The sequence below is a fragment of the Podarcis liolepis genome, assembly GCF_965112155.1.
Source record: "Podarcis liolepis genome assembly, chromosome: 4".
NCBI lineage: Eukaryota > Metazoa > Chordata > Lepidosauria > Squamata > Lacertidae > Podarcis > Podarcis liolepis.
In genome coordinates, this window is record NC_139558.1 from 42,202,314 (window position 1) to 42,229,785 (window position 27,472).

Sequence of the window (27,472 nt, forward strand, 5' to 3'; positions counted from 1 at the left end):
CATTTTCATCTTGCTTTTGGCCGTCTGCTTGCCTAGTAATTGTACTGCCTGAGCCAGACTGCAGAAAGGCCTTGTGCATTTTGAAAAAAACAAACAAACAAGTAAACAAAAAAACAAAGGTTTAATTGGCATCCTTTTGCTTCTTTTCATTCCCTTTGTTTAACATCCTTATGTTTCTGGCTACCTGATTTATAGCTGGACATGGCAGTATGATATGTGTGTTTGTGCTCAACTTTTACTTACATGTAAATCAGCAGCACTTTGTCACCCTGTCCCCAAGATCACTTTGTCACCCTGTCCCCTAACATGGCTTCTGATTGGCTCCATCAAATCTCACAAGATGGGTACATTGATACAATGATAGAGGTTTCCACAAATATCCACAAGTGTGATTTACAATTGTGCCCAGTGTTTTCCACTATAATGTGGCTGCTTATGCTGGATTAGGCCCCTGTGGATCTCCTTCCTTACTGCCCCACCCCATTATGCAGGATCCCCAGTCAGGAGTGCTTGGCCAACAGTACCAAAAGCTGGAATGGTGTGCTTAGTGTTTACCGGCAAATCTCTGCACTGCCTTCACCGGTGCATAGATAACCTGGTTAATTATTTCTGCTGCTCAGCACTTTAGTGGCTAACAATATGGTATCTATTTTTGTCATGCAGTCTTCTCTGTTATTAGGGCCAATGGCAGGCGTAGTTTTCTCCGGGAATCGTCGTTTACTGTTGCATATTGAGATGAATATAAAGATGGTATGGTTGGCAACACCGATGGCTTGAAGAAAACCGTCGCCCATGAGGAAATATTAAATCAGCACCCCAGTCTCAACTGAAGTCATGGGATGTGGCACTTCTATTACGACAAGGCGGGTGAACAAATCAGAAAGAGGTAAATAACCTGTGTGTGGTCTTTCCATTCTCTGATGTGCTACTTAAACAAACTTATTGTCTGCATTAATTTGGAAGATACTGATTGTAGATTGGACCATCCCAGGTGGTTCTGCTGGACTGGTAGGCTAGAGGACACACTATGAAGAAGACTCAAGAAGGTGTTGAGATAATATAGCCATCAGTTCTCTGTTTAAAGAACCTCTCCCTACCTGATTCCCCTCCATATGGTTTTAACTGCAATTCCTTTCAACTTCTGCCAGCATATATCTACTTGCTGGAACTGATGAGAGTTTAGTCAAAACCATATGGGACCAGGCTGCTTTAAAGCATCAAACCTTGGTGCCTATTTTGAGAGTCTTGGTGCAAAAGGGCACAATGTATATTAACATCTCTTAGTGCTCTCCCAAATGTTTCGCCAGGGTGTTTCTTACTCTCTTGACAAGAAAGGTTTGATTAAGAGAAACTTCACAGACATGGTACGTTTCCAGTGTTAAAATAGGCTCTGTTGTGACATGCAGGGGAGGTTTGAGAAGACTTGAAGGTTTAAGAGACCAGCAAGCTGTAGTTTTATATTTTCAATGCTTTTCTTAGTGTATGGAACTCATTCTCCTAGAACTCCTTCTCGACTGCTAGTCCAATGTAAATAAAACCTGGAATTCTCGCAATTACTGTAAGGGCATTCAGGAATATCCAGCAAGTTGTTTGTGTTAGGATATTTCCGTTACACCTTAAAAGGGAGCAGGCTTTGTGAGTCACAGAGTCTGCGTATTTCCTGTTCACAGGAAGTTTATGTTTTGTCTTTGCTTTCGTTTCTCTCTCTGTGCCTGAGACACCGAAGCAGGCAGTCATGTTTTCTTTGTTCTGACCAACGCTGAATAAAATTGTAAATAATGCTCTCCTGCATGCATCTTTCGCTGTGCATTATCTGCTGATAGAGCGTGCATCAGCTCTGGAATGTGGCAAGCTATTTCTGGAGCTCATGTCGCTAATTGCTGATACTGCGTGTCTACGGGAGATCGATGGACGTCCGGAGGTGACGTGGAGTTTTGATGGATGATGTCTCCCTGGCAGTATCCCAACAGTTTGGGCATCTGACTACTAGCCAGGATCTGAATATCTTTGGGGCAATTATCTCCCTCTAAATTAGACTCAACGGGGGTTCACGAAAAGAGGGAAATAAAAGCAACCACTTACCAATTTCAGGGTGCAAAAATGATAGAGTGCCTTTTAGAAACATCATTTCCAATGAGCCATTGTTGGGGGATGGAAGCTAGGAATACTGCCACCACATGCAAGGGCAGCGGAACAAAAGCTCGTGGTTTTGTTTGTTTGTTTGTTTTAAACAGCCACTACCTATAATGTCCCATCATCAATAGTCATTGAGAAAAGGTCAATGTATCTTTCCATTCATCATTTATGTTTGAGAAAGCCTGGATTGAATTTGGGATGAGAAGTAAAAAGGAAAGGAAAATTCTCCACCGTGGAATTGGCCTTGGCTGAGAACTCCATTCCATCACCCATAGGTTTTATTCTAGTCTGCCATCAGCATCTAATGTTTTGGTTGCCCCCATCAAAACAGATTCCCTCTCTGGATACTGTTGCTTAAAATCCCACCAGGAGACAGATATTTGTACCTTGTGTAGAACACAAAAGCAAGTCTTTGTGGAAGGAAGACAAAGTGATGCATAGAATTGGATTTCAGGGCCTGTCTTAGACTCAGCTAGGCCTGAAGTGACAAAACAGATGTCAATTCTGTTTCCCAGCCATCAGATGGATTGGAACCACACTCGCAACGTTTCATGGATTACGTCAGGTCAACATCAGTCATCTACATCAGTCCTGTTTAAGTTCAGCAATGCCATCTCTCTCATACACTTTCCTGTATCTCTTCTGCAACATCCATTTGCTTCTTCTGCCATAGCAAATAGATTCTGGAAATATTGACTGTTCCTTTTGGGAATAGCCTTGACTGATGTCATTGATTCTAAGTCTCTAGAGTTTCAATTAATTGTCTTAATAACAAAGCAACACTTCTACCTGAGTGAGAATTGCAATAATCAAATCAGGAGCTGTGATCAGTGTGATGTTCCTGTGCCAGGACTCGCATCATAAAGGCAGGCTACTACTTGTTTAATATCCTATGATCTATGAATCTCTCAGTACCTTATTTTGGACCATATAGCAATCACTTGCACACAGTTTGCCTGGAGCTGAGTCTAACTAATGTGCAGTTCTTAGGCACTAATATGGTGGTGCTATAAAAATACTATCAATGCATATTTTATAGGTAAACAAATGTTTTAAATTTTGAAAAACCCAAAAATAATTATCTACAACAATTTGTTTTTGACAGATTGTACAGTGGTACCTCGGGTTACATATGCTTCAGGTTACATACGCTTCAGGTTACAGACTCCGCTAACCCAGAAATAGTGCTTCAGGTTAAGAACTTTGCTTCAGGATGAGAACAGAAATTGCGCTCTGGTGGCGCGGCAGCAGGAGGAGGCCCCATTAGCTAAAGTGCTGCTTCAGGTTAAGAACAGTTTCAGGTTAAGAACGGACCTCCGGAACAAATTAAGTACTTAACCCGAGGTACCACTGTACTCAGAAGCTTCTGCATAAAATAGTATTTTACAACTGTGTGCCTACTGTATAATAAAATTCATTTTTTTATTGTAAAAAACTTGCATTAGTAAATCATAATGCAAGCACTATTTGTTTTATGACCTCATAATGCCCTTCCCTTCGTTTCATGCAAGTTGCTATGACCCAAATACTTGGGATTTAGCAAAACTGGTACTCCAGGGCACACACTGAAACAAATTTTGAGCTGCTGTGCATCACCTGAGACTTTAACCTACATTTGTTTATAACGAATGATATTTTGTATGTGCGAGCTTGAATGTGTTTAAGATATTGACCCATGTGACTTTCATAGGCTTCTTGGCCTCAGAAGCTTTGGAATTTATTGTACAGCTGGCAATGTTTTTGAGCTGTACAGCAATGCTTCCAAAGACAATCTTAGCTTTGTATCCCCTCCTAAACCTTCCCAGTATTGCCCCATCTCAGGTGTATTAAGGGAGGAGCATGCGTTAATTTAGACATCTGGATACAAATTTAGAAATAATTACTTCAATTGAAATAGAAACACACAGTGAGAAAAAAACTTCCCAGGTGGCCCTGTGTGCCTGACCATCTGCTCTCCAGGTACTAACAGCTGATGAACAACTTCAGCTCTCCCTTCTTTTGCCTTAAACTGGACCAGACAGCCCTTCAGAGAAGAGGACTCCCAGGAAAGTAAGAAGAAACCTGCCTAAACCAAGAGTGGTGTGGTCCATCATGCTGTTCCCATGGTGGCCAACCGGGTGACTGTGGAAAGCTTGTAAGCAGAGCATGGGCACATCAGCAGTCTCCTGACCTGGCTGGGACACCTGGAGAGCACCAGGCTGCAGAAGGTGTCTCTGCCATGAGATTATCTCAAACTTTAAATGCAGGAGTGCTGGTAGGGTTAAAAGGGCAGCCATGATTAGCCTTCTGCGTTTTAGAGCAGGATTCACACACAGCATTTTAGAACCAAAGATCCAGAGATCTGCATAACTAGTTGTGGACAGTTAATCTTCTCTTTCTGGCCCCTTCATGTCTTGGCAGCCATTAAAGCAGCTGTCCTGATTCAAAGGTGGTATCGCTCTTACATGGCCCGGCTGGAGATGAGGCGGAGATATGCCCTGAGTATCTTTCAGTCAATTGAATATGCAGAAGAACAAGCACAGCTACAGGTTTGTACTCTGTGGATTTTTCTTTGACGCAAACTGTTAGTGAGGTAGAACATGCCGGCTTTTCAGATTATATTCATCACGGATAATGTAGCTTGTAAATTTTTATTCCCTCTCACGGTTGATGCTTAAGTTTTAAGAAGATAATATAATATAATTAGTACCATGCCATTCATTTTTTGAAGCTGGTTAGTATCAGGCACATCTACAAACTGCGAAACATTATTTTCATTTATATCAGGCCTTTTTTAATAAAAAAATAATGCTAATTTTGAATTGTGACACAAGCAAAGTAATGCACATTATCATCTAAAGACACATAGACACACACCCCTGGTAAGACCCTTAAATTTAGAGCCAGCTTTGCTCAACTGTGTCACTGTCCCTATCAATGGAGATATAAGAGGCTTGAGATTTTGCCAGGGTTGTTACTGTGTAGATGGAGCCAGCGTGCTTATTTCAAATAAGGGGAAGACAAAGTAATATAATCATTTCTGCTTGTAAACTAACCGATGTCTTTTCTTATTCAGCTATCTAAGTTTTTCACATTCATGCTGGACCATTTTACTAAGGCCAATGAAACTGATCCAGGTAAGGATTGACTGAATACGTTTTCAGAGCAGTTACATGTGCGTATCTTGTAAAAAAAAAAAATGGCATGTGTATGTGTGCCAGTGCAGCCAAGAGCATATATGTGTGGAACTACTTATCTTTGCACATGTACCTGTAGCTAGTTGAGGAACTGTATGTTTCTCAAATCAGGAAAACCTGCATCTGTGTAGCAAATGCAATAGCAGTCAAATGGTCAATATGACTGTGCAGATGCAGCAGAAGTGGCGTGGACAATGCCAGGATACGATCTAAAAGAAAAGAAAAGCATTTCAAACTAGTTATGGATAAGTAGAAAGACTAGGAAAGCAGTTTAGGAAGGGGGGTCCTATGCAATTAATGTTTGCTCAGGAATCCAGGATCAATATAAACCAGGGGTAGTCCACCTGGTCCCTACTGCCCACTAGTGGGCGTTTCAGGATTCCAGGTGGGCGGTAGGGGCTTCTACGACACATATTAATGCAGCACTGGTGGGCAGTAAGGAAATTTCCCCATCAAGTGGGCGGTAGGTATAAAAAGATTGACTACGCCTGATATAAACAATTATTTCTCTCCATCTAAAACTTTTTCTTTTTTTTTAAGATTTTTTTTTTATTAACTGACCAATCACATCAAATCAAACCAAATTACATAAATTCCAAATTACACAGCCGAATTTTAATTTTTTGTTGGAGGTACCCATATTTCAAGTTCCGAAGGGGATCCAATCAACTTCTTGCTTCTTACTGCTGTTTTAATGTCCACAAATCTAACCTTATGATGTTCACAGTACTATCCAGTCCTTTCTTATTGTTTTTCCACATCTCTTGTTGTTATTTTCATATATTTTTCCTTTCTCTTTGTGACCTCTGATAGTCTCCACAAGCTGGTTAGAACAGTTTGTAATCCTGCGTGGATATATATTTTTTTATCCAGTAGCCATATCCAGACGTTTTCCATATAACATCACTTCCATACATCGAAACAGTCTTAGCGTCATTAATCTTCACCAATCTGCCTCCTTTCTCAAAACCTCTGAGGAGATTCACCAGGAATGCAGTCTGAAAACAAGTCCGTTCTTCCTCCCGGCTATAAATCCCTTGGCAAGATGGCGACTCCGAATTAATTGCTGTGCCATTCCAAAAGCTCTTATTGCTTCTCGATCTCCATAAAGCATACTTTTGGTTAAAGTTTATCTCCACACAGACCTTAATCATCCTGCTTGGGTCAGTTCAACCGACGATTCTAATGAGGAGCGGTTCTTGTAAATCACATAGAAGGAAAGTAAAAAAGGTTCCCCCCCATTCAGTCCCGTTGTCAACATACCCAGCCTTTGGTGTATCTTCATCGTAAAATATTCCTGTTTCTCCAACCTGTCGTCTTCTTTCGCAGAGGTCACTTAAATTAGCAGACTTCACTCCCCTTCTTCACTTGAAATATGTGCATTTGCTTCTTTTGTAATTAATTATTCCAAATTGCTGCAGCTAGTGTGCAATCAGAGACAGCGTCCAGGAGAGCCGAGGTCCACACGGGGGCATTCTGCCTAGGGCCCTCACCCCCTTCTTTCGAATTAGGGGGTGATTTATGGGCACAGCAGGCAAGGGCAGTGTTCCCCATTTCCTTGGGGCAACAAGGGAGGCTGCCTACTCCCATAACAGCCTCTTAATTACCCCGTGTGGGTCGGAGAGATGGTATTGTCGGCCATCTTCCAATGCGCCCCTAGTGGCCCCCCCATCTAAAACTTTTCCATTGGCATCTCTAGTGGAAGATTCATGGTTTAGTCTGAAGGGGCAATTAGGATTTTTTTTAATGGAAAGAAAACAGACTAGAGACATACCAGGATTGGAAAAATATACAGACCGTTGAACAATCAAAGACTAAAGTGAAGATGGCTCCACCTAGATATCAGTATCCGCACATCGGGACTTTATGAAATGGACTGATCAGAAGCCAGGAGATTTAAAGAGATAAGACTTAGGTGGAATCTACACACATGTTAAATACATTGTGATAAAGCTTTTTAAAAAATCGTTTTGAAAAATGCATTGAATTTGCTATAGCTCAGTTACCATCTAGTGTCACAATTGTATATTGCACTTTACAACACTTTCAAAACGTTTTATTTGCAGCTGTATAGCTGAGTCCTGAATTTGAAACAGTTTATATTTTAAAATGTAAGAAAATAGTCTATAACTATATGCTGAGATGGAATAAACATATGAATAGAGAAATCCCAAGAGAGGCATGGCAATGTCTGTTTGAAAAGGGTTCAAGTTTCTCGACAGCTATGATCCATAAATAAATTTGCTTTAAGATTGTGTTGGACTTCATTTAAAAGTAAAATGATCAGTAAGCCAGAAGAAAGTAAGTCCTGGATTTATCCATAAGTAAAAGGTGATTTTTTACCATATGTCATGGTTTTGGTTTTTTTTAAAAGCAGTCGTATTCGCAAATGGTGGTGGGAATTATGAAGGAAACATTTCAGAGACAAAGAATTAACTGATGATGTATCGCTATAAAATTATTAGAGAAGAAATGGCCAAACTGGTCCCAGTAGAAACATATATTGAAAAAGAACTGGGCATAACAGAAAAATAATCAAATTATATGCTGCCATTAAGAGTTTAAATTACATGGTATATATGAAATTGGCTTTTAGAATGCCTCTTATATATTGGTATATGTAAATATTATGTATATATGATGTATATGCTTGTATGTGTGAAGGTATGTGGGAAAGTTTTGCTTTCGTGTTCTGTAATGCCAATTTTTCAAAGTAAATAATATATATTTTTAAAAGACTAACAATCCCATTTTTCAAATAGCAGGGAGTGCACATTTGCAATGACTGATGCTGAGAAACCAGGGACTGTGGCTCTTGTTTGGGGTTGTTAGCAAGGAAGCCAATAAATAACTCGAAATAATGTTTACTTTTAAGAAGCACTCCAAATTCTTATCACACTTAGCACATTTCAATTACAGTGTGCTCTTACGCAGAAAATGCCTCTTGGGGCAATATTTGTTCCTGACAATATTTTATAATTGTGATTTTAATGTAGGCTGCTGTGACTCAGTCTGTTTGCCATAGTCCTTGTTCCTTTATAAGTAATTAGTGGTTTTCCCTGCACAAGCTGGCATGTCCTCCAATAAATGCCAAGGTTGGTTGATAGTTTTCTTTTAAGCCATACTTGTCGAAGCTTTTCCCCTGTGGGAATTGCACATATCATACACAAAGCACAGGTGAAACATTATTCTTTAGTCCTGTGGATGACAAAAGAGCCCTGAGTAGGAGGCATGGAGTCAAGCACACTGGCTCCAGCCGAGTGTCTCCCACTTCCTCAGTTATGAGCCTTCCCTTCTTGAGCAGAGAAGGTCTGAAGAGGAAGATCAACTTGTGTTTTCCTGAACCCGAATTGGACCTCATCACAATCAGAAGTCCTGTGGTTGTGGGTGGGAGGTTTATCTCTGAAACATCTGTACAGCAAAACAATAAGATTCCAGCAGCAATTTAAAATTCTCCTGTCAAGAGATTTTAACATAGAAATAGATGGAAGAATTGACATTCAGTAGGGAGAATTGGCAATTAATGGAGGTAAAGTTAATATTAAAGGGGGGAAACCATGGCAGACATTTACCAATAATAATAGTTCGGGAACCGCTCTTGGACTTTTTGTGGGGAAAAGAAATGAATGACTCTGAGACACTTTGACTTAAAATAAATATTGCTTAACAGAAAGTGGAGAAGATCGTGGACTGAATGTCTTAAATAATCTTTCTTTTTAAAAATGTAACTGGCAGATGGAACATCAGAAGTCCTTTTATTTTTCTCTAAAGTTTCTTCCCCCTTTGTCTTTTTACTTTTCACTCTTTCTCTTGTCTCTCCTTTCTTGTCCCCCCCCCCTCTCTCCCCTCTCCTTGGGAGTCATATGTTTGGGATTGTGTACTCATGTGGGGTGGTAGATGTTTGATGGAGAGCCCTGGGTGGGAGACAGGGAAATGTTGGTCTCCAAAGGAAAGAGGCTTGAAGGAGAAAGGAAGGTGAGAGCTGGAAGGGCTGCTACCTTCTGTGGGTGGTGGGGACTGAAAATTGCCTTTAGGAGAAGACTCCATATTTTACAGGATCTGTTTGTATTTTTTTGTAGCTTTTATTGTACTGTATTGTGAAAATCTTTAATAAAAATCTTATTTTTTTAAAAAAAAACATCTGTCCTGTCACTTTCCTGATAAAGGAAAGGGCAACCAAGGAGGTTTCAATGCCAAAACTGGGCCCAAAGTCAGAACAACACTGAGCATGACAAAGCTCTTCCTTGTTCTTACAAATGCCCAAAAGGTTCTTTGGATTTTAGTGTCTGTTATATTTGTTGGCGTTACGCTGAATATATCATCAATTTAAACAAATGTTCATGAACTCGTTATCCAAAGGCACATTTGTTGACAACTAACTAAAATTTTGTAAGTTGCTTTTCTGCTTCCTTTATAGACGTCAGCTCTAACTTTTTCTCCACCACCAGTGATTATACAATGAGAGAATATGAACAGACCATTGAGGTCCCTGCCTCCTACTACGGGCCCCACCTTTGTTTTCCCCTCACTGTTGCTGACACTGATGTTCTTCTTCAGGCTTTCAAGCACCGACAGGCAAGCTCAGACCAATGGTTAAATGGATTTCTGTTTTATTTTTATGGGCTCTCTAAAAGTGTCAGCTGATAATCGTAAGGGCATCTTAGACACCATTAAGACAGCAGGGCGTGGAAGGCTAATGTGCATCATGGTGGGGGGAAAGGAATTTGTAAGCACTTGATATGCGCATATTGAAAGCGATGAACAATGGTGCATTTAGTTATTTACCAAAATAATGGTATGCCAGTTTTCCAAATGTTCAAAGGAGCTTACGGTACATTGAAAACAATGACAAGAAAGCACATGTAATAGCAGATGCAATACTGAGGAGTAGGGTTGGGGTATTACTGAGGGGTCTTTTGTTAGGGGGTTGTTGCTATTTTTGATACTAATTTTTTGTATATTTCTTTTAGTTCTTATTATGATTTATGTGGGCATTATTTAATTTGATTGTGCACTTTTTGATGTTTTACTTATTATTTATTACTACTTTTGCTAGGTTTGTAACTATGTATTTTTTCATGTAGCTGCCTTGAGCATGGTTTTAATCAGGCATCCCCAAACTCAGCTGTCCAGCTGTTTTGGGACTACAACTCCCATCATTCCTAGCCAACAAGACCAGTGGTCAGGGATGATGGGAACTGTAGTCCCAAAACAGCTGGAGGGCTGAGTTTGGGGATGCCTGGTTTTAATCATGGAAAGGTGGCATACACATAAAATTATGTATGTATGTATTCTGCCTGGATAGCTCAGTGAGTTAGAGTATGGTGCTGATAACGCCAAGGTTGCAGGTTCGAACATCGTATGGAACACTTGCATATTCCTGCATTTCAAGGGGTTGGCCTAGAATGATCCTCAGAGTCGCTTCCAACTCTACAATTCTGTGATCCCATTAAACACAACAGGCCTCAACTGACAGCTTTACGAAAAAGGTTGCTCTGCCAGCCCTGTTCCTGTTGAAAGGCTGTTTATTCACCCCAATACATTCATCAGAGAAGAAAACATAATTCTTTCCACTGCCACGCTTTTTTAGCAATTGCTTAGTCATTGTTGGCACTTGCTGCTGCTCTTGAGAGCATTTGGCGCAGGAGACTCACACAGCCCTATGCTTTCCACTTCTTTAGCTATAATGGGATATGGTTTAATTTGAAAGACGGACATTGCAAAGCTGGATATCCCATCCCATGGCATTTCTGCTTCCTTTGATCTGTTGGCCGCTAAAACTGAACTCCACGGTCTCTGGGTATACCTGGCAGTGTCAAGAGCCGCACTAAAACAATAGGGACAGCGGGATACATTACTTGAACATAGGAAGTTGGCTTATGTTGAGCCAGACCACTGGTCCATCTAGTTCAGTGTACACACTGACTGGCAGCAGCTCTCTAGGGTTTCAAACTGGGGATATTCCCAGCTCTACTTGGGGATGCTGGGAGTTGAACCTGGGATCTTTTGCAAGCAAAGTGGATGCTGTACCACTGAGCTACATCCCTTACACACACTTACAACCCAATATTGATACTATGATCCCTGCTTTGCTTGCCTTTGTCCACCTGACCTGGGAGGGTGGGGCCTGGACTGACTCCAGCTACAAAAGCTGAGGCTGCTGTAGAGGCCAGAGGCCATCTTGGCTGTGAGTCCTGGAAGGCCTGCTCCTTGCCTTGCTGGCTCCCCGCCCCCTTGCCTGGCTGAGGAAGGCAGTGGCCTGACTGACTGACTCCAGCTATGAAAGCTGAGGCTGAGTTTTGCTTAGGGGTTTCTGTTTCTGTTATTGATATCAATTTTTGGTATCTTTGTTTTAGATATTATGATTTATGTGGCATTTGTTCAATTCAGTTGTGTGCTTTTTGATGTGTTTTATTCCATGTTTAAGCTACTTTTGTTATGTGTGCAGTCATGTAAATCTTGTCATGTTGTAAGCCACCTTGAGCATGGTTTTACCTAGGGAAAGGTGGCATACAAATAAAATGATGATTCTTAATATAGTATGGGCACCAACGCTGCTACTGCATTAGAGATCATAGAATCATAGAGTTGGAAGAGACCACAAGGGCCATCGAGTCCAACCCCATCTCCATGCTCATCTGTGCAGTGACGATCCCCCAAGTCTGCAGTCATGACTGGAAAATGTTTGTCACGCTGACAAGAACTGTGTGCAAGCACAAAGCTCACTGGGTTTTGGGGATGGAGTTCTTCCAACGACTCTCTGTAATATATCATTTAGAGCCAGTGTGGTGTAGTGGTTAAGAGCAATAGACTCATAATCTGGTGAACCGGGTTCGCTTCCCCGCTCCTCCACATGCAGCTGCTAGGTGACCTTGGGCCAGTCACACTTCTCTGAAGTCTCTCAGCCCCACTCACCTCACAGAGTGTTTGTTGTGGGGGAGGAAGGGAAAGGAGAATGTTAGCCACTTTGAGACTCCTTCGGGTAGTGATAAAGCGGGATATCAAATCCAAACTCCTCTTCTTCTTCTTCTTCTTCTTCTTCTTCTTCTTCTTCTTCTTCTTGCATGACTCCGTACAGCACCTCCACGCCCGATACGTTCTTCAGCTGCTACACGAGACCAGGAAGGTCCTTCAGCAGATGCCAAACATCACACACCTCTCCACCTCTTATACCAAGGAAATAACCATCTGTGGTGAGTTCTCCTTAAGAGAAATGTGGCACCGGGTTGATATCTAAAGTATATTGTGAATCTGTAGGACTGTCTAGCATTTGTGGTTGCAGGCCCAGGCGCTGTAGGGCCAAGGCAATATGTAGGTGCAATAAACGCAGGACAACCAAAAGGAGATTTAAGCAGGCCACAGCTTTATTGATTACAGGTGTCAGCAGGTTTGGGCGTAGGCATTGGATGTGTATCCTGACTCAACCAGCCTGCCTACTGGTTGATTTTTGGCAGGGATAACCAAGGTTAAGGGTCGCCCTCTGGCATACATCAAATTGGGGTGACCCCCCTTCCCCAATCACCATTTTGAGGGTGCTATGGCCCATCAGCCCCTGTCTGTGCATCCAGACAGAAATGAACCCCTCCCCCAGCAATGCCCAAAGTCAGCCTTAACCCACCTTGGCCAGGCCAGACCAGACCACAACTCCCACTCCCCACCAGCCAGTGGTAAGTGGTCTTTATAGCTGCCATTGGAATGTTACACTTCCCCAACCCCCTCGCAGTACAAATCCTTCCTGTCTTCCCTTTATTATTGGGGGTGGGGGGGTGGAAGGCTGATGACTCATCGCCTGGCATTTTTAAAGTAAGCCGAACACTTCCTCCCTCTTTTTCCCCCTGTCAGATGTTGCTGGGTGAGTCAGTGACTAAATCTGGCAAACTTTTAAGAAAAGAGCTGCTTTTCCATCTGTAAAATGCTACTTTGTGTGGTAAATAATTTCTTTCACCTCTTGCCTTCCCGCAAGTGCTTCAACAAACGGTTCGTGAACATGATCATGATAGAAGAAAATCCCAGTCCATTGATGCTTCTTCTGGGGACACACACACACAGAAAAACAAACACATATCCACACTGTGATGAAAATGAGCAAAGCAATGATGCATTCTCTCTCTCTCTCTCTCTCTCTCTCTCTCTCTCTCTCCCCCCCCCCCATATATGGATGTCTCAGTGGGGAAATATTATGCAGTCTTTGTTCTGAGGGGGTGTATATTTAGAGAGAGAGAGAGGCCGGACATTAAAGTGCATGTTCTTTCTCTCATGCAGAAATTCAGAAAGCAATCTTTTTTATTTTAGTTTTTGATTGAAAGTATTTCAGTTGAGCAAAAGAAAAGAAAAAGAAAAGGTGCATAAAAAGAGAAAGAAAAGTAAAGTATGTATCACTAATATATGCAAACAACTACAAATTCATATGTGGTTGTCTAGTATTTGGGTATATAAGTATTATAAGCAATCTTCCTTTTCTTAAGAAAAACAACATAGGGAAACTGGAGGCAAAATGTTTTGTCCTGAGCTTTGGGGATCCATTTGGAGCCCAAATAAAATTGCTTTGTGGCCATGGATCACCAATTGGCCACCTGCATGAAGAGTCAGCTAAAGATGGCAACATCTAAGTGCCTCTCAGTCATCTGGCCTTGATTACACTGCCATACATGGATGAATGGATGGGATTGGACTTCCTGGATTTGCTTGAGGAGACTCACTTGCAAGACAGCACTAAATGGTTACTAGTAATAATTAGTCTCTCTCTTCAAATCAAGAGAAGACGTGCACACAAAATAAATTAATTATACTGCTGCAGGTGCAGAGAGAAACCAAATTTTAATAAAAGATTGAATAAAATATTCAATGCAGTAATAGATAAGATATCTTTTATTTACAGGTTTATACCATTGAATGAGCTTTAGTAAGCAAGAACAAAATATCCTTAGACTTCTACACACACACGTGTGTGTGTGGCCTTGATAATCAATGTACATACATCCTCCAATGGGTGTCCTCATTTGCACAATTGAAAAAGCATCTGAGAGATTTTTTGATGTGTCCTTCAAGCAAATAATAGTCTTCATACTCAAAACATCCTTAATGACAGATGAAAGTGTATTTTTTTACTGAAGTTTGAGCCAAAATGTTGATTGCCACAAAACGAGATCTATGTCAGTTCCGTCAAATCCTTTTTAACTTTCTACATTGAAACAGGCATTAAATATTCATCTGGTTCATGTGTTGCATATGTGAGAGTTCCTTTAATGAGCGTCATTTAAACCCCACTAAATCCAAATCCAATTTATTATTTCATAGTAATATTTGTTGGGTTTGGTCTTAAAGGGCTTAATATGTTCCATATTACGAAGCTAATGTCCCCCCCCTTTCTGTTTTAAAGTCCTAAAATAGCTTCTTCCCATTTTAAATTCCTTTAAGACTCCTTTCCATTTTCAATATGACCCCCCTCCCTTTTGAGAGCTTTCTCACCCTGGTCATATTTGCCTAGAAAAGAGCAGCGTAGTGTTTAGGATTCACTTGCATCGTCACCAACAACTCAAGTGTGGGTGTTAACTAGTATACTATAGAAAAATTTTAAAAATTACATTTGTTGTTCTCCTCATTTTTGCCTCTGACCTTGACCACCAATTCCATGTGGCACTCAAAAGGTCGCCCATCAAGGAATGTAGCCCTCAGAGTGAAAAGGATTTTATAATCTTGTTCTTGAAATAGCAGTTTGAGAGGGACCATTAAGCCTCGGCTGCTTCCTCCTACCGTCCCTGTTGCTTCCAACACAGCTTCCCAATGCTTTGGGGCAGTGGGTGGGCAGTTAAGCAGTTGCACCTGCTGTGTTTCACATTATGGTTTCATACATATGAGTGCATATTTTCACAAAATGTCTACTGTAGGCATGCAAAGTGCTCCCCTGGGGAATTGGATTCAGGAGTTGACCACCATGCAGTTAGTGCTTCATACCATTGCTTTACAACACTTCTAAACATGCATGAGCTCTAGAACCCTGCCTAGGGGGGGAGGAAACAATAATCACTGTTTGCTTCCAGTCTTGCATATTCTACCTGCCCGATTTGTGTTCTTTCTAGGCGATCTTCATGGAAAGCTGGATGACCTTTTGCTGATTTTCTACAAAGTAAGTAAATTTGGCATTGCTGTTTCCTCACGGTGCCTCAATGCTGCTGGATTCCGTTAGCAACTGTGTGTGTAAATATAGAGAGAGATCACCAGCACTTTGTGGTATCAATTTTTGGCCTATGGCCATCTTTCCGTTCTCCACACTCAGTTAATCAGGACTGAATGTTGATTGAAGGGCACAATCTGCAGGAGACTGGAGAGTATCAAACCTCAACGACGATACTCCTTGCGATTTTTGTGAAGTATAAACAAAGCAGGGGTGGGAATCTCCCCAAGCCTCCAGTGATCTGTTGTTCAAACTGTTCATGAGGGACAGAAGCTTAACCTTATCCATGCTGTGTAGCGTGATCTCCATTGGGAGCTTTCAGGGAAGACAACTTCCCCTAACTCTCTGATAATAACATATGTATCATATTGCTACTGCCCTTTAAGCATGGTGTATTGATGGACTGCCCACTAGAGTTTATAGTCCCAGATTCAGATTACAGTGTGGCTTGTATTTCTTTCATTTTGCTTCCTCAAATTGCACCATGTACAAGCCTTTGGAGGGGATGGGGAAGGGTGGGTGGGAAACAGCTAAAGGCCGTAAGTGATGACCTTAACATTGTCTGAAGCCAGTTAAACTAGATAACATGCCTTTAATGCTTTTTAATGGCTTCTCTTAAGAATAACACCTTGGCTTAATTAAAGTAGGCAGTTTGGAGACACTTCCATTCACTGCACTAATCATTGTTAAATGATGCCGTTTCCCATCATGTTCCTCAAAAAAGAACCCCAAACCCGTAATATTTTAAATTGCCAGTTGCTAAATTAGCCTGTGTTAAATTGATTCTATGCATATAGACATCCTGGAGCGGAATTAAAAGGCAGATTGACAAAGGGAGCTAATTAAGCGCAAACCCAGAAGGCACTCTAATGAGGCAGTGGCAGCAGCAACCCCCTATTCCACTCACCATTGGAAAGCTGTCTTCACTCTCGTTGCCTGCTGCTGCTATGGATTTTCATTTCATCCCCAGCCTCGAAAAGGGCATTAGCAAAAGCCAGGGAAGTGTTCGAGGAAAGCAAGGGGAAGCAAGCATGCTGCAGAATATATTGTATTTTGAACTAAATTGGATTTTCACATTTGAAATGTAAATGCAATGTCAAATGTAAAGGTGTATTAAGAGCTGGCGCTGCAAAAAAAAAAAAAAAAAAAAAAAAAAGCTTTTCAGGTTCCATAAACGTTGATTGCAGGCATTTTGAGAACCTGCTAAGATTCATTCGACAAAATTTCATTCTACTGCTCCTCCTTGGACTTCTGGGCGGCTTATGATATATATGACGTCTAGGCAGGGGACAGAGCAATTGGAACAGAGTTAGATACGTTGCATGACTAGGGCTCAGCTTCATCAACATTCCCTTCCTTTCAGCCTCAGATTTGTCTATGATCATTATGGGAGATTGGAAGAGGAGCCCAAAGAACCATTGTGGTGTAGTGGTTTAAGCAGAGTCGCTAGGTCCAAGCCCATGGGCCTGAGATGTACACACACACACACAGAGAGAGAGAGAGAGAGAGAGAGAGAGAGAGAGAGAGAGAGCAAATGTTTCCGGCTTCTCCTACTAATTTTGGCAGCAGCAGAACATCCTCCCTCCCACCAAAAATGTGGACACAAAATCCTTCCCTCCCCAGACATCAGATTGATCACTTTATGAGTGGGGGAGAAAAATCAGATCAGCTGAGGAAGGGAGGCTCCCCTGTATGTGTGTTGATGACTGTGTGTGTGTGCAGGAGTGTGTGGGGTGGCCACATACACTTTTTGTCAGACCACCCATGGGCCCACAGGCCCTGGAGGTATAACCCAAAAAGGTTCATCACTGCTTGGTTAGAGTATTGGACCAGGGTTTAAATGCCCACACAGTTGCACAGCTCACTGGGTGGACGACCATGTACCAGCCATTCACCCTCTTAGCTTAACCTACCTCCTATGGATCTTGTGATGATAAAATTGGGGGATATGGGGAGGAAGAATGTATACTGCCTTGAACTCCTTGGTCATAGGGTAGATGCACATCTAACCATTGTTTTCCACAATTGGTTAGGACAAGCATAATAAAGAATTCCTAAATGGTTCCTATAAAAGTAATATCAAATGAATAGTTTTATGAACTGTGCGGACATGGCAGCTCAAGGTGAACATAAGTAAAACCATCCCTGGTGTCCTCCGTCTGTCACCAAGGACCTGATGCTCACCTGGGCACAGGTGCAGCTACTAATGTGATATGGCAGTACTACAAAAGAGATGTTGGCATCAGTGAGGAGGTGAGGCCACCTACAGCTCTGCATTGCCCTGTTGACCGGCCGACTCTTGTTTTGCGATAATTAATATCTGTTGTACTTGCACATGTTGTTGTCGTTTTTCTTCTTCTACAGAATGGACTTCCTTCAGAGGAAAACCCCTACATTTTTAATGGGGATTTTGTGGACAGAGGGAAAAATTCCATAGAAATACTCATAATCCTGTTTGCCTTTCTACTTGTCTACCCTAACCACTTGCACTTGAACCGAGGAAACCATGAGGACCATATCATGAATCTTAGGTATCGCCATTGTTCAGCTAGCTAGCTAGCTAGATTATCTTTCATTCGCCTAATCTACATATGTTGTCTTCCCAAAGCCTCCAGTTGAAACAGTTGATCTGATAACTGAGAGATGCACTTGTAATTTTTGCTCAGATTTCAGATCAGTAGATACTGTCTATGAGCTCCCTCTACACATGTTACTGTAGCTTAGTATAAAGGAAAGTAATAATCAAATTATTGTGCATTTCGGTTAGAATTTGGACTCCGTTTACTCTTTAGAAATGGTCTTGGCATCTGAAGGTTGTGGCAGCATTATCTTTAAGTTAAGGCAGAAGCATTGTGTTATTTTATGGTTCAGCATTTCAATATACAGAAATACTGGAAAAGAAAACCTTATTTTTTATTTCTTTTGCTTTAGATAAGAGGTGGGAAGGAAGGAGTTTGGAACATAATGGTAGATCTCTGTAGCATTTCAGCAAGGACTCTAAGTTAATTTACTATGGCAACAACAAAATTAATCCGCCCACCACATCCCTGGCTCTGTCTTATACTGCTGAAAGTAGATCCCACAAGCCTGAAATCTGCTCACCCCTGTTTCAGACCATGCACTGGACAAAAACTGTACCAGAGTATGGAAAAGTTCCTTGATGCATACTGATAAAATAAGTGGGAAATCTGTATCTGGGGTGCAGATACAGAAATATGCAACAGAAATATCCTACAATTCAAATCTGATTTCTGTTGTCTTGCTATACTCTGGTAATGGATCTCCCCTCTGTTATAAACCTATAATAGAGAAGAAAGAATTATCTCTTACATATAGGTAGATAGAGAGTGCGATCCACTATTGAAATGACCTTTAACTTGTTTCAGATATGGTTTCACAAAAGAAGTTATGAAGAAGTACCAGGTAAATATTTGTCTGTCTTTTGGTAGTGGCATCAGGTTAGCAACCTCATCTTTTAGCTAAGTGATACAGACTGCATTCCTTGCATTTCAAAGCCCTAACCTAATTTTATGGACCTTAGTTCTGTAAAGAATATTGAACTCAGATATGTTTTAAGCGTTACCCATGAGTAAGTATGGGGAGTAAACTGAATTCAGTTTGCATTTAATGGTGAACTTACCCAATTTACATTTTCTGAAATGATATGTGAACTGAAACTCAGCTATCCTTCAAAATTCACATGTTCTTGACTTTTGCTATACAGTTGTCCAGCCAAGTAATGTGTACAAAAATGCATATACTAGTGTAAAGTGTGTGTGTGTGCATGTGCATGCATATATTAGTGAATAAAACATGCAAAAGTTCCTTAAAACAGGGAAATTTGTATATCAAGTAAAATATGTATATTATGCAAAATTGCATACAAATGTGTAAAAAATTGCACTAAAATGATGAATTTTCATGAGCACTTAAAAAATGAATGTGGAAATGTGGAGTATTGAGCTTAAGAATGGAAAAGTCAGAAATAGAGAGAAACCAAAAGTGGTAGATTCATTCATCCCTACTCACAAGAACCCCTTTATTTTCCCCCATGTGCTCAGCGGTGTAGCTAGCCGCTTGGGTACCTGGGGGGCGGGCCAAGGCGACTCGGAGATGGGGCAAGCATACATAGATTTACAAATAGTTTTCACTTCATTATTTTATGGCTTTGAGAAACCACCCACGAAGCACATCAATTTGCTATTATTTCAGGGACCTTCTGATTGTGACCTTTATTTTCACTTCATAGTGCTACGGAACAGCAATTTTACATCTTCTGGAAGATGTCTATAGCTGGCTTCCTCTTGCAACTATAATTGACAGCAAAGTTCTTATTTTACATGGAGGGATATCGGACACTACTGATTTGAATTTCCTTAATTTATTTCAGAGAAACAAGGTAAGGTGTTAAACACGCTAGACACTCTTTTTCTTTAGTTCTGCTCTTTTTGGCTCCAATCCATCTCACCAACACACAAATGCTATTGAAATCAATGAGAATTAACCTTGTGTATCTTAACTCTTTTACGTAAACATGCCATTAGCATTTTGAAAATTTAAAGGAGTAAACTAGCAACACACAATGGATTTTTTAAAAAAATGCCTTAGTTTGTTCCATTATGTGGCCCTAGTACATACTTTCTCTAGACCATACCTTAAGGCTAATAGTCACCTTAACAATATTTTAAGGGGTTAATCGTGATTTTTAGTCTAGGCACATAATGGCAAGAGCTGTGGTTTGGCTCCATCATGCTGCACTGCACAGCACCTAGTTCTCCATGCCTTATCCCTCTCCTTCCAGTACACACCAGCAACATAATGTATTTGGAAGCTGGGAGGGCAGTGGTGCTTCACCTCTGAAGCCCCAAGGACTGGCACTGCCTGGGGGGAGAAGCAGTGCTGCAGCAATAGCCTCCCAGCAATGAGATTGCTATCACTTACTGGGGAGGTGCGGAAAAGGGGCAAGGTGAAGAGAAGGTCTGGGCTGCATCAGCAGAGAAAATCCAGTGCTCATATCGTTGCCCCTGCAACCCTGGTCTCACTGCTGCTTCCCTCCTTCCAGTAACTGGGAGTGGTGCCCCTGCCAGGAGACTATTGCTGCCTCACCGGGTGAGCTGCTCCACTCCTTGACCATTGGCCAAAGTTCATTAAAGATAACACACTTTCAGAGCTAAGGTAATTTACTTTTGTGCAGATCTCCATTGTGGTCAACACTTGTTTATGAATTGCTTCTCACCTATACCTGGTAGATCAACTACTATATTTTCACTTTCATGGTCAGAATTCAGCAATATCCCTGTGCTGATCTAGACCAATAAATGGTGATCATTCATTTTGTCTTTTTAGCTGAAGTCTGTGCTGAGGCCAGTGAAGTCAAATGCAGAGACAGTCTGTAAGCCACGTGGAGCTAGCCTTGTAGAAACCTGTTCCCACCGGACGGAGGCCACGAAGTCCCTTTCCGGGCAGGACATCTCTCTCAAAGAGGCCACGAGGTCCACATCAGCACCTAGCAAGAGAAGGCGATACAGTAGGGATGTGTCTGATGGCAAAGAGCATCTTGGCAACCTCCCTGGCAGAGGCAGTTCTAGTCTTCTTCCAGAGGTGCAATATCTTAAGCCTGGCAGTGTTACCACACCGCACACATCCTCAGAATTAACAACAAAGGAGTGGAAGCAAGTATGCCAAAGCTGTATATAAGAGTCTTTCCCCTCCTCCACAAATATTGGCTATTAAAATGTTAACATTTGAGAAATAATTTTAAAAACAAACCAACTCAGAAACAAGCTTTTGAGATAATGTAATGGGCATGCTAATTACTTTAATATCAAATTATAGTTGCTAGAAGCTTGCAGACAAAACAAAATGGCTGGTTTGTCAAGTCAGTATGTGAGCGCTTAAATGAACACCCATTCATGCTTTGAGGATGATGTTGGGCTGAATCAAAAGGGTATAAGGGTCCGAGTTCCTTCACAGAATGGGTTCTCCAATGGTATACTCTATAGGTGTGCTCCCCCTCTCTCATCATGTGAGTGTTGATTATTTGAACACCCCTTATATAAAACACAGTCTGAGTTTAGTATTCCCCCTGCCCTCACCCTCAATCCTCTTTCATCTACCTTTGCCTTTTTGCAATACAATGCCTATTTGAATACTTCCTTTAGCTCCCTTGCCTCAGGGCTCCTTGCACTTTAGTTTCCTTGCCACCTAGAATCCCTTCTCAGATACCAAGGCACTTCCTGACCATCACTGTTGAGATCCAGTCACATGTTGGCAAATTCAGGCTGCACAACAAACTGCCTTCCCCAAGAGATCAGAATTTTTGCAATAAGGAAAATACTGTAGTGGGAAAGGCCCTTGTTTTGATATAAGGTCATCTAATCTCCCCACATACAAACTAGAACGAATGTTTATTAAATTTCCAGTGTTGTCTAATCCAGTGTTTCCCAAACGTTTTTGGGCAACGGCACACCTGTTTACTGAAAAAAAATCTCGCGGCACACCACCATTAAAGCCCCGCCCCGTGACGTCAGCGCGCAGCGTCACGCCGGGAGGGACGCACAAAAGTGAAAGTTTTTTCCCTCGGCAGCTCCTCTCAGCTGCGCTCAATCCGCCTCGGAGCGCAGGAGCGATGCCTCTCTCTGGCTCTCCCTCCGCGCAGGCTGAGGGAGGGAGGGAGGGGCGCGTGTGACCCGTCTCTGCTGGGAGACCAAACCCAGCGAGGCAGAGTCGCGCGGAGGCGCCCAGGCAGCGCTGCCGGCTGCGAGGAGGAGCGCCAGGCAGCAGCAGGAGGCGCGGCCTCTCCTCGCCGCCGCCGCCCCGCCTCTCGCCGCCCGACTCGCCCGCCTCCCTCCAGGCATCTCGCGGCACACCAGCCGATGTCTCACGGCACACTCGTGTGCCGCGGAACACCGGTTGGGAAACACTGGTCTAATCTTCCTATGAACAAATTAGGACATATGCTCAGCAAACAGGTTTGTCTTGATGCCCCCCTCAGGCAACCTCCCCCAAATCCAAAGACTTTGTGAGGTTTAACTGCAGCCAAACAGATATCTTTTCCTTTCCCTCAGAGAGACTGAACTGCAAACATTCCTTATGTGATCCAACATTCTGTGCCACCATACCAACTTACCTATTCAGTGTCATAAGGTTTTACCACCACTAGTACAATAAAACTATATTGTTTTGAACTAAACCCAGTTAGGATCCTCACATCCCGATGATTCATATTTCTTTCTAAGGGTTTTATTCAACACAGTGCTGTCACAGCAAGGGTTTCCAATAGGGCAGTGCGACTTTCCAGTCTTAGGGGTTCCCCCAAGCCTCTGGAGTAGATTTAGGGAGAGTATAGGGAGAGGACGGGGAGGGAGTCCCATTACATACTGTGATGGGATGACCTTGTAGATATCCACCAAACTCTGCTTTTTATTATTTACGTTACTCCAGCGATGGATGGTCACTAGCATTTTGTTTAATTGCTATTGAAAGGTGGTGGATATTCTCTGGAGTGACCCGAAACATCAGAATGGATGCACACCAAACAAATTTCGAGGAGGAGGTTGTTACTTCGGACCAGATGTTACTGCCAGGTTGCTAAGACGTTATAATTTGAAAATGCTCATCCGGTCTCACGAATGCAAGCAGGATGGGTATGAGATCAGTCATAATGGAAAGGTAACCAGAAATTTACAGATTAAATTTCAGAGTCTTCACAGCTTCATTTATTGTAAGTCTCTCGGCTTTTCTGAGTAAGGCAGGAGCTTCTGTCTGCCAGATACAAGTCACTAACCATATCTGTGTGGTACTTGTGATCAGCACAGAGTCTTTGTCATCTACTAGGCCCCATCTGCAGTATACATTGAAGGCAGTATTATACCACTTTGACTTCGCCCTAAATAATCCTGGGAACTGTAGTTTAAGGGTGCTGAGAGTTGCCAGCCACTCCTAATTTTTGTCTTCACCTCTCCCTCCTTATTTTCCACTGAGCCATTTCATGGCTCAATCATGGGCACCAATCCATACTTCATTAAATGCCTTGGGAGATCATCTACAGGAGTGTCATTGGTTGTCCCCTGAGTTGGTGAGGCTCATTTGGCATCAACACAAAATAATAGACCCTTCAGTGTCATTGGCCCAGCCTTGTGCACTACTCGGCCAGTAGACATTCAGAAGGTGTTTCCGGCTTTTAAATGCAAGCTGAGAACTTTCCTATCCCACTAGGCTTATGAAGGCAATACAGTATGCATCTTTCCAAAATAGCTGATAATAATCTAATTTGAATTTTTATTATATATAGATCTTACTGTCAACCTCTTTGATATTTTTTATGATATAGTGGTATATGAATATCTGTATAAATAAATAAAGTAAGTAAGTAAGTAAGTAAGTAAGTAAGTACTTGGAACATAAAGAAGGCTGATCGCTGAAGAATTGATGCTTTTGAATTATGGTGCTGGAGGAGACTCTTGAGAGTCCCATGGACTGCAAGAAGATCAAACTTATCCATTCTTAAGGAAATCAGCCCTGAGAGCTCACTGGAAGGACAGATCCTGAAGCTGAGGCTCCAATACTTTGGCCACCTCATGAGAAGAGAAGACTCCCTGGAAAAGACCCTGATGTTGGGAAAGATTGAGGGCACAAGGAGAAGGGGGTGACAGAGGACAAGATGGTTGGACAGTGTCCTTGAAGCTATTAACATGAGTTTGACCAAACTGTGGGAGGCAGTGGAAGACAGGAGCGCCTGGCATGCTCTGGTCCATGGGGTCACGAAGAATCAGATACGACTAAACAACAACAAACAAACAAATAAATAAATAAATAAAATTGTTGAGGACAAATGTAGGTGTGGAACTTGCCCTTGAACTCAGTAGATGAGCTGTGCATGTTTATCACATGGAGTTTCTGCTGGACTGTTTTCTTCAGTGTCCCAGAGAAAGACAATGTGCCCAGTACTTGAATTAAGGTTTTGTTTTGTTTTGTTAAAGGCTGTTGCACAAAGAGACTCATGACCCTGGATGTAATCTCGAATACAAAGAACATTTCAGTTTCCTAGTATCAGCCATGGAAAGGGTGCTTTCATTCACAATATTAGCCTTTGTCATACTTAACACATATTGCTTCGTTCAGTCTACAACTTGTTTAAAATCTTGCCAGATCAAGCTTGAAATCCTCGTTACTTAAATTGCATTTTTGTTTCCTTTTAAAAAACCAGGTTATCACTATTTTTTCTGCTTCAAACTACTATGCAGAGGGAAGTAATCGCGGTGCTTACATCAAACTAAACCCAGATCTGATCCCTCGTTTTGTTCAGTATCAAGTCAGCAAATCTACACGCAAAGAGACTCTTCATCAGAGGTAGGATAAGGAGAACACACATATTAGTTTTTAATGATTTATGAACAGAACTGAAAATGCAAAACTGTCCCCAATGCTCTGGCCCACCACCAGTGGTCACTGAGCTTCATTCATGGCAGCTGGTGTGGATTTGTGGTTGAAGATGGGAGGGAGCACATCCATCATATTAAATAGTCAAATTTATTTTTAACTGTATTGTTAGTGCTTCTTTTATTTTTATGTTGCATTACAGTCTGAATTCTATGGAATTGCAATTTATACAATGGGCAGAAAAATCATTAAATGGTCTGCCAAGACCCTCAGCAGTTTTAAAGTAGTTCATGGTTTGGGAGCTACTCTTCCAAAGTAAAGAAAGTTGACAGAGGAAGTTAGTAAATGCTAAGTTGCTGTTAAACAGCTCAGGAGAGATTTTTTTGATTCTTTAACTGTCCATTCTAATCACTTTCTTCCCTTGTAGGGTGACTGCAATTGAGCTGTCTGCTTTGAGGTGCTTGCGAGAGAAACTTTACACACACAAATCGGAACTGATTGCTGCTTTTAGACAGTACGATCCAAATTATACAGGTAACACAATTTGAAAGCAGCACTTCGCAGTTGCTCCATTTCAATGTAATGTAAATGACTGTATTTATTATGGATCAGTGGGAAATAAAAGGCAAATCAACAGAAAGCAGAGGTTGGAAGCAGATGCATAGAGTTTGTAAGAGAAGGACATAAGCGGCAGCCCCCCCCCCCCAGATTTGCATTTCTTTCTTTTTTTTAAATAACTTTTATTAACCGACCAATCAAATCAAATAAAATCACATCACATAAATTCCGAATTACAAAGCCAAATTTTAAATTTTTGTTGAGGGGACCCATATTTCAAGTTCCGAAGGGGGATTCTGATCATCTTCTTGCTACTGCGTTAATATCCAAATCAGTCCAAATAATGTTCATAATTCTATCCAGTCTTATCTTGCTGTTTCCACATCTCATCTTATTCGTATATATTTTTATTTTTTTCTTTATGATCTCTTCTGATAATCTCCTTAAGCAGATAAACACCAATTATAATCCTGTGTGAATTTTTCCGTTCGTCCAATCCTCATATCAAGATGGTTTCCATATATCATCGCTTTCATAAATAACATCGCTCTTTCCATCAGTAATCTTACAAATCTGTCGCTCTTAAGTCCCTCTGAGGAGTCTTACCCACAATATAAAAACAGCTCTATTCCTCCTCCCAGACTTAAGTCTTCCAACAGAACTTGCCAACATGGCAACGGTATTTTTAACTGCGTCATTCCAAAGCTCTTATACTTTCCATGATCTTCTTGAAACATGCTTTGGTTAGGAAATTATCTCCACACAGTCATAAATCCACAGCTTAAGTCATTAAAACGGCATTTCTGACTTGGGGGGGGGGGGTTCTTGGTTAATCACATAGAGGAAAGAAAGGAAAGTTTTCCCCCCTCCCTCATCCAGTCCCTTTGCCATACCGAGCCTTGGTTATCTTCTCATGATTTATTCCTGTTCCTCCGACCCGTCTTGTTTCTCAGAGATCTCTTCAGTTAGCAGTCTTTACTCCCCCTCCTTCCTTGAAATATGTGCATTCGCTTCCTCCTAATTGTTTCTTTTGAAGTTACTGCAGCTAGGGGCGCGGACCAGAGACAGCGTCCAGGAGCGCCAAGATCCACAGGATCTTGCCCCCATCCCCACAAATTCGGGGGTGGTATAGGGCACAGCAGGCAAGGGCAGCCCCCCACAACCTTGGGGGGGGTAGGGAGGCTATTTACTCCCATCACAGCCTCCTAATTACCTCATGTGGGTCGGAGAGATGTTATTGTCAGCCATCTTCTGATGCGCCCCTAGTGGCCCCTCCAAAGATTTGCATTTCAGCAATACTGACAATTAGGTAGCTGAGAATGGTGGGTTACATCAAAGGATGTATGACAATGGACAATGCTGCCCAAGACATTCTGCCACCTGAAGTACAGCCCAACAATGCTCAACACCACCACCCCTGCACTGAAAGCCAACACTATTCATTTACACCAGTTTCTGCCTTCATCTATTCCCCCTCGCCCTGTAATGCTATCTGAAGAAGGTTGTGTCAGGGCTAGCCCTGATGATGAAAACCCAAGCAACTCCTAAAGGTTTTTAATCAGGCAAGAAAATAGCAAATGGGGTTTAATAAGTGGGAAACGATGCACACTGGAGTTCAAAAAGGTCGGTGGGAAACATTTGGACATATATTTGAAGGCTACACACTTTTTTTGATTGGCTACACACTTTTTCTTAGCAGGTAGCCAACTTTTAACATCTGCTGCCAGAAAATAAGAGAAGTAGTCTCTGCTAATAGAGGTTTTGTAATTGTGATTGGAGTTTCCAGATAAGCATCTTTAAAAGAAAAAATCTCTGGGACCGGTATCTTTTAGATAAGTACTGGAAATTGCACAGATGGCATCAGTGAAATAAAGTCTGTCCATCAGCTGAGGGATTGGTGCCCTCTATATGCAATTTAGTCTAATTACATGGACAATCATAGCCAGATCCAGAATCCACTCTGCTAATCCTGGGAGCTGCAGGATGTTCAGCTTGTGTACATGAATGGAACCCTTTCATGTACACAAGAAAAATTTGGATATTAAGC

At 41.8% G+C, this 27,472-nt stretch overlaps 1 protein-coding gene across 5 annotated transcripts in view; it reads left to right on the forward strand.

Annotated features, from left to right (window-relative positions):
* PPEF1 (protein phosphatase with EF-hand domain 1) overlaps window positions 1-27,472 on the forward strand; it is a 36,167-nt gene that overhangs the window by 3,245 nt on the left and 5,450 nt on the right. For 2 of the 5 annotated variants that reach the window (XR_014525797.1, XM_083501915.1), the window contains exons 2-14: window positions 664-886; window positions 4,537-4,664; window positions 5,192-5,252; window positions 9,730-9,887; window positions 12,391-12,505; window positions 15,392-15,438; window positions 17,851-18,017; window positions 18,873-18,909; window positions 19,736-19,885; window positions 20,833-21,162; window positions 22,972-23,157; window positions 24,695-24,837; window positions 25,295-25,401. Coding sequence is in view for 3 of the 5 variants with exons in the window: in XM_083501915.1 (XP_083358041.1) it covers window positions 835-886; window positions 4,537-4,664; window positions 5,192-5,252; window positions 9,730-9,887; window positions 12,391-12,505; window positions 15,392-15,438; window positions 17,851-18,017; window positions 18,873-18,909; window positions 19,736-19,885; window positions 20,833-21,162; window positions 22,972-23,157; window positions 24,695-24,837; window positions 25,295-25,401 (1,681 nt within the window). In the remaining 2 variants the exon portion in view is untranslated. Of the gene's footprint in view, window positions 1-663; window positions 887-3,674; window positions 4,186-4,536; window positions 4,665-5,191; window positions 5,253-9,729; window positions 9,888-12,390; window positions 12,506-15,391; window positions 15,439-17,850; window positions 18,018-18,872; window positions 18,910-19,735; window positions 19,886-20,832; window positions 21,163-22,971; window positions 23,158-24,694; window positions 24,838-25,294; window positions 25,402-27,472 lie in introns of those variants that run through there. The other 3 variants (XM_083501914.1, XR_014525798.1, XM_083501916.1) reach the window with 3 other exon arrangements.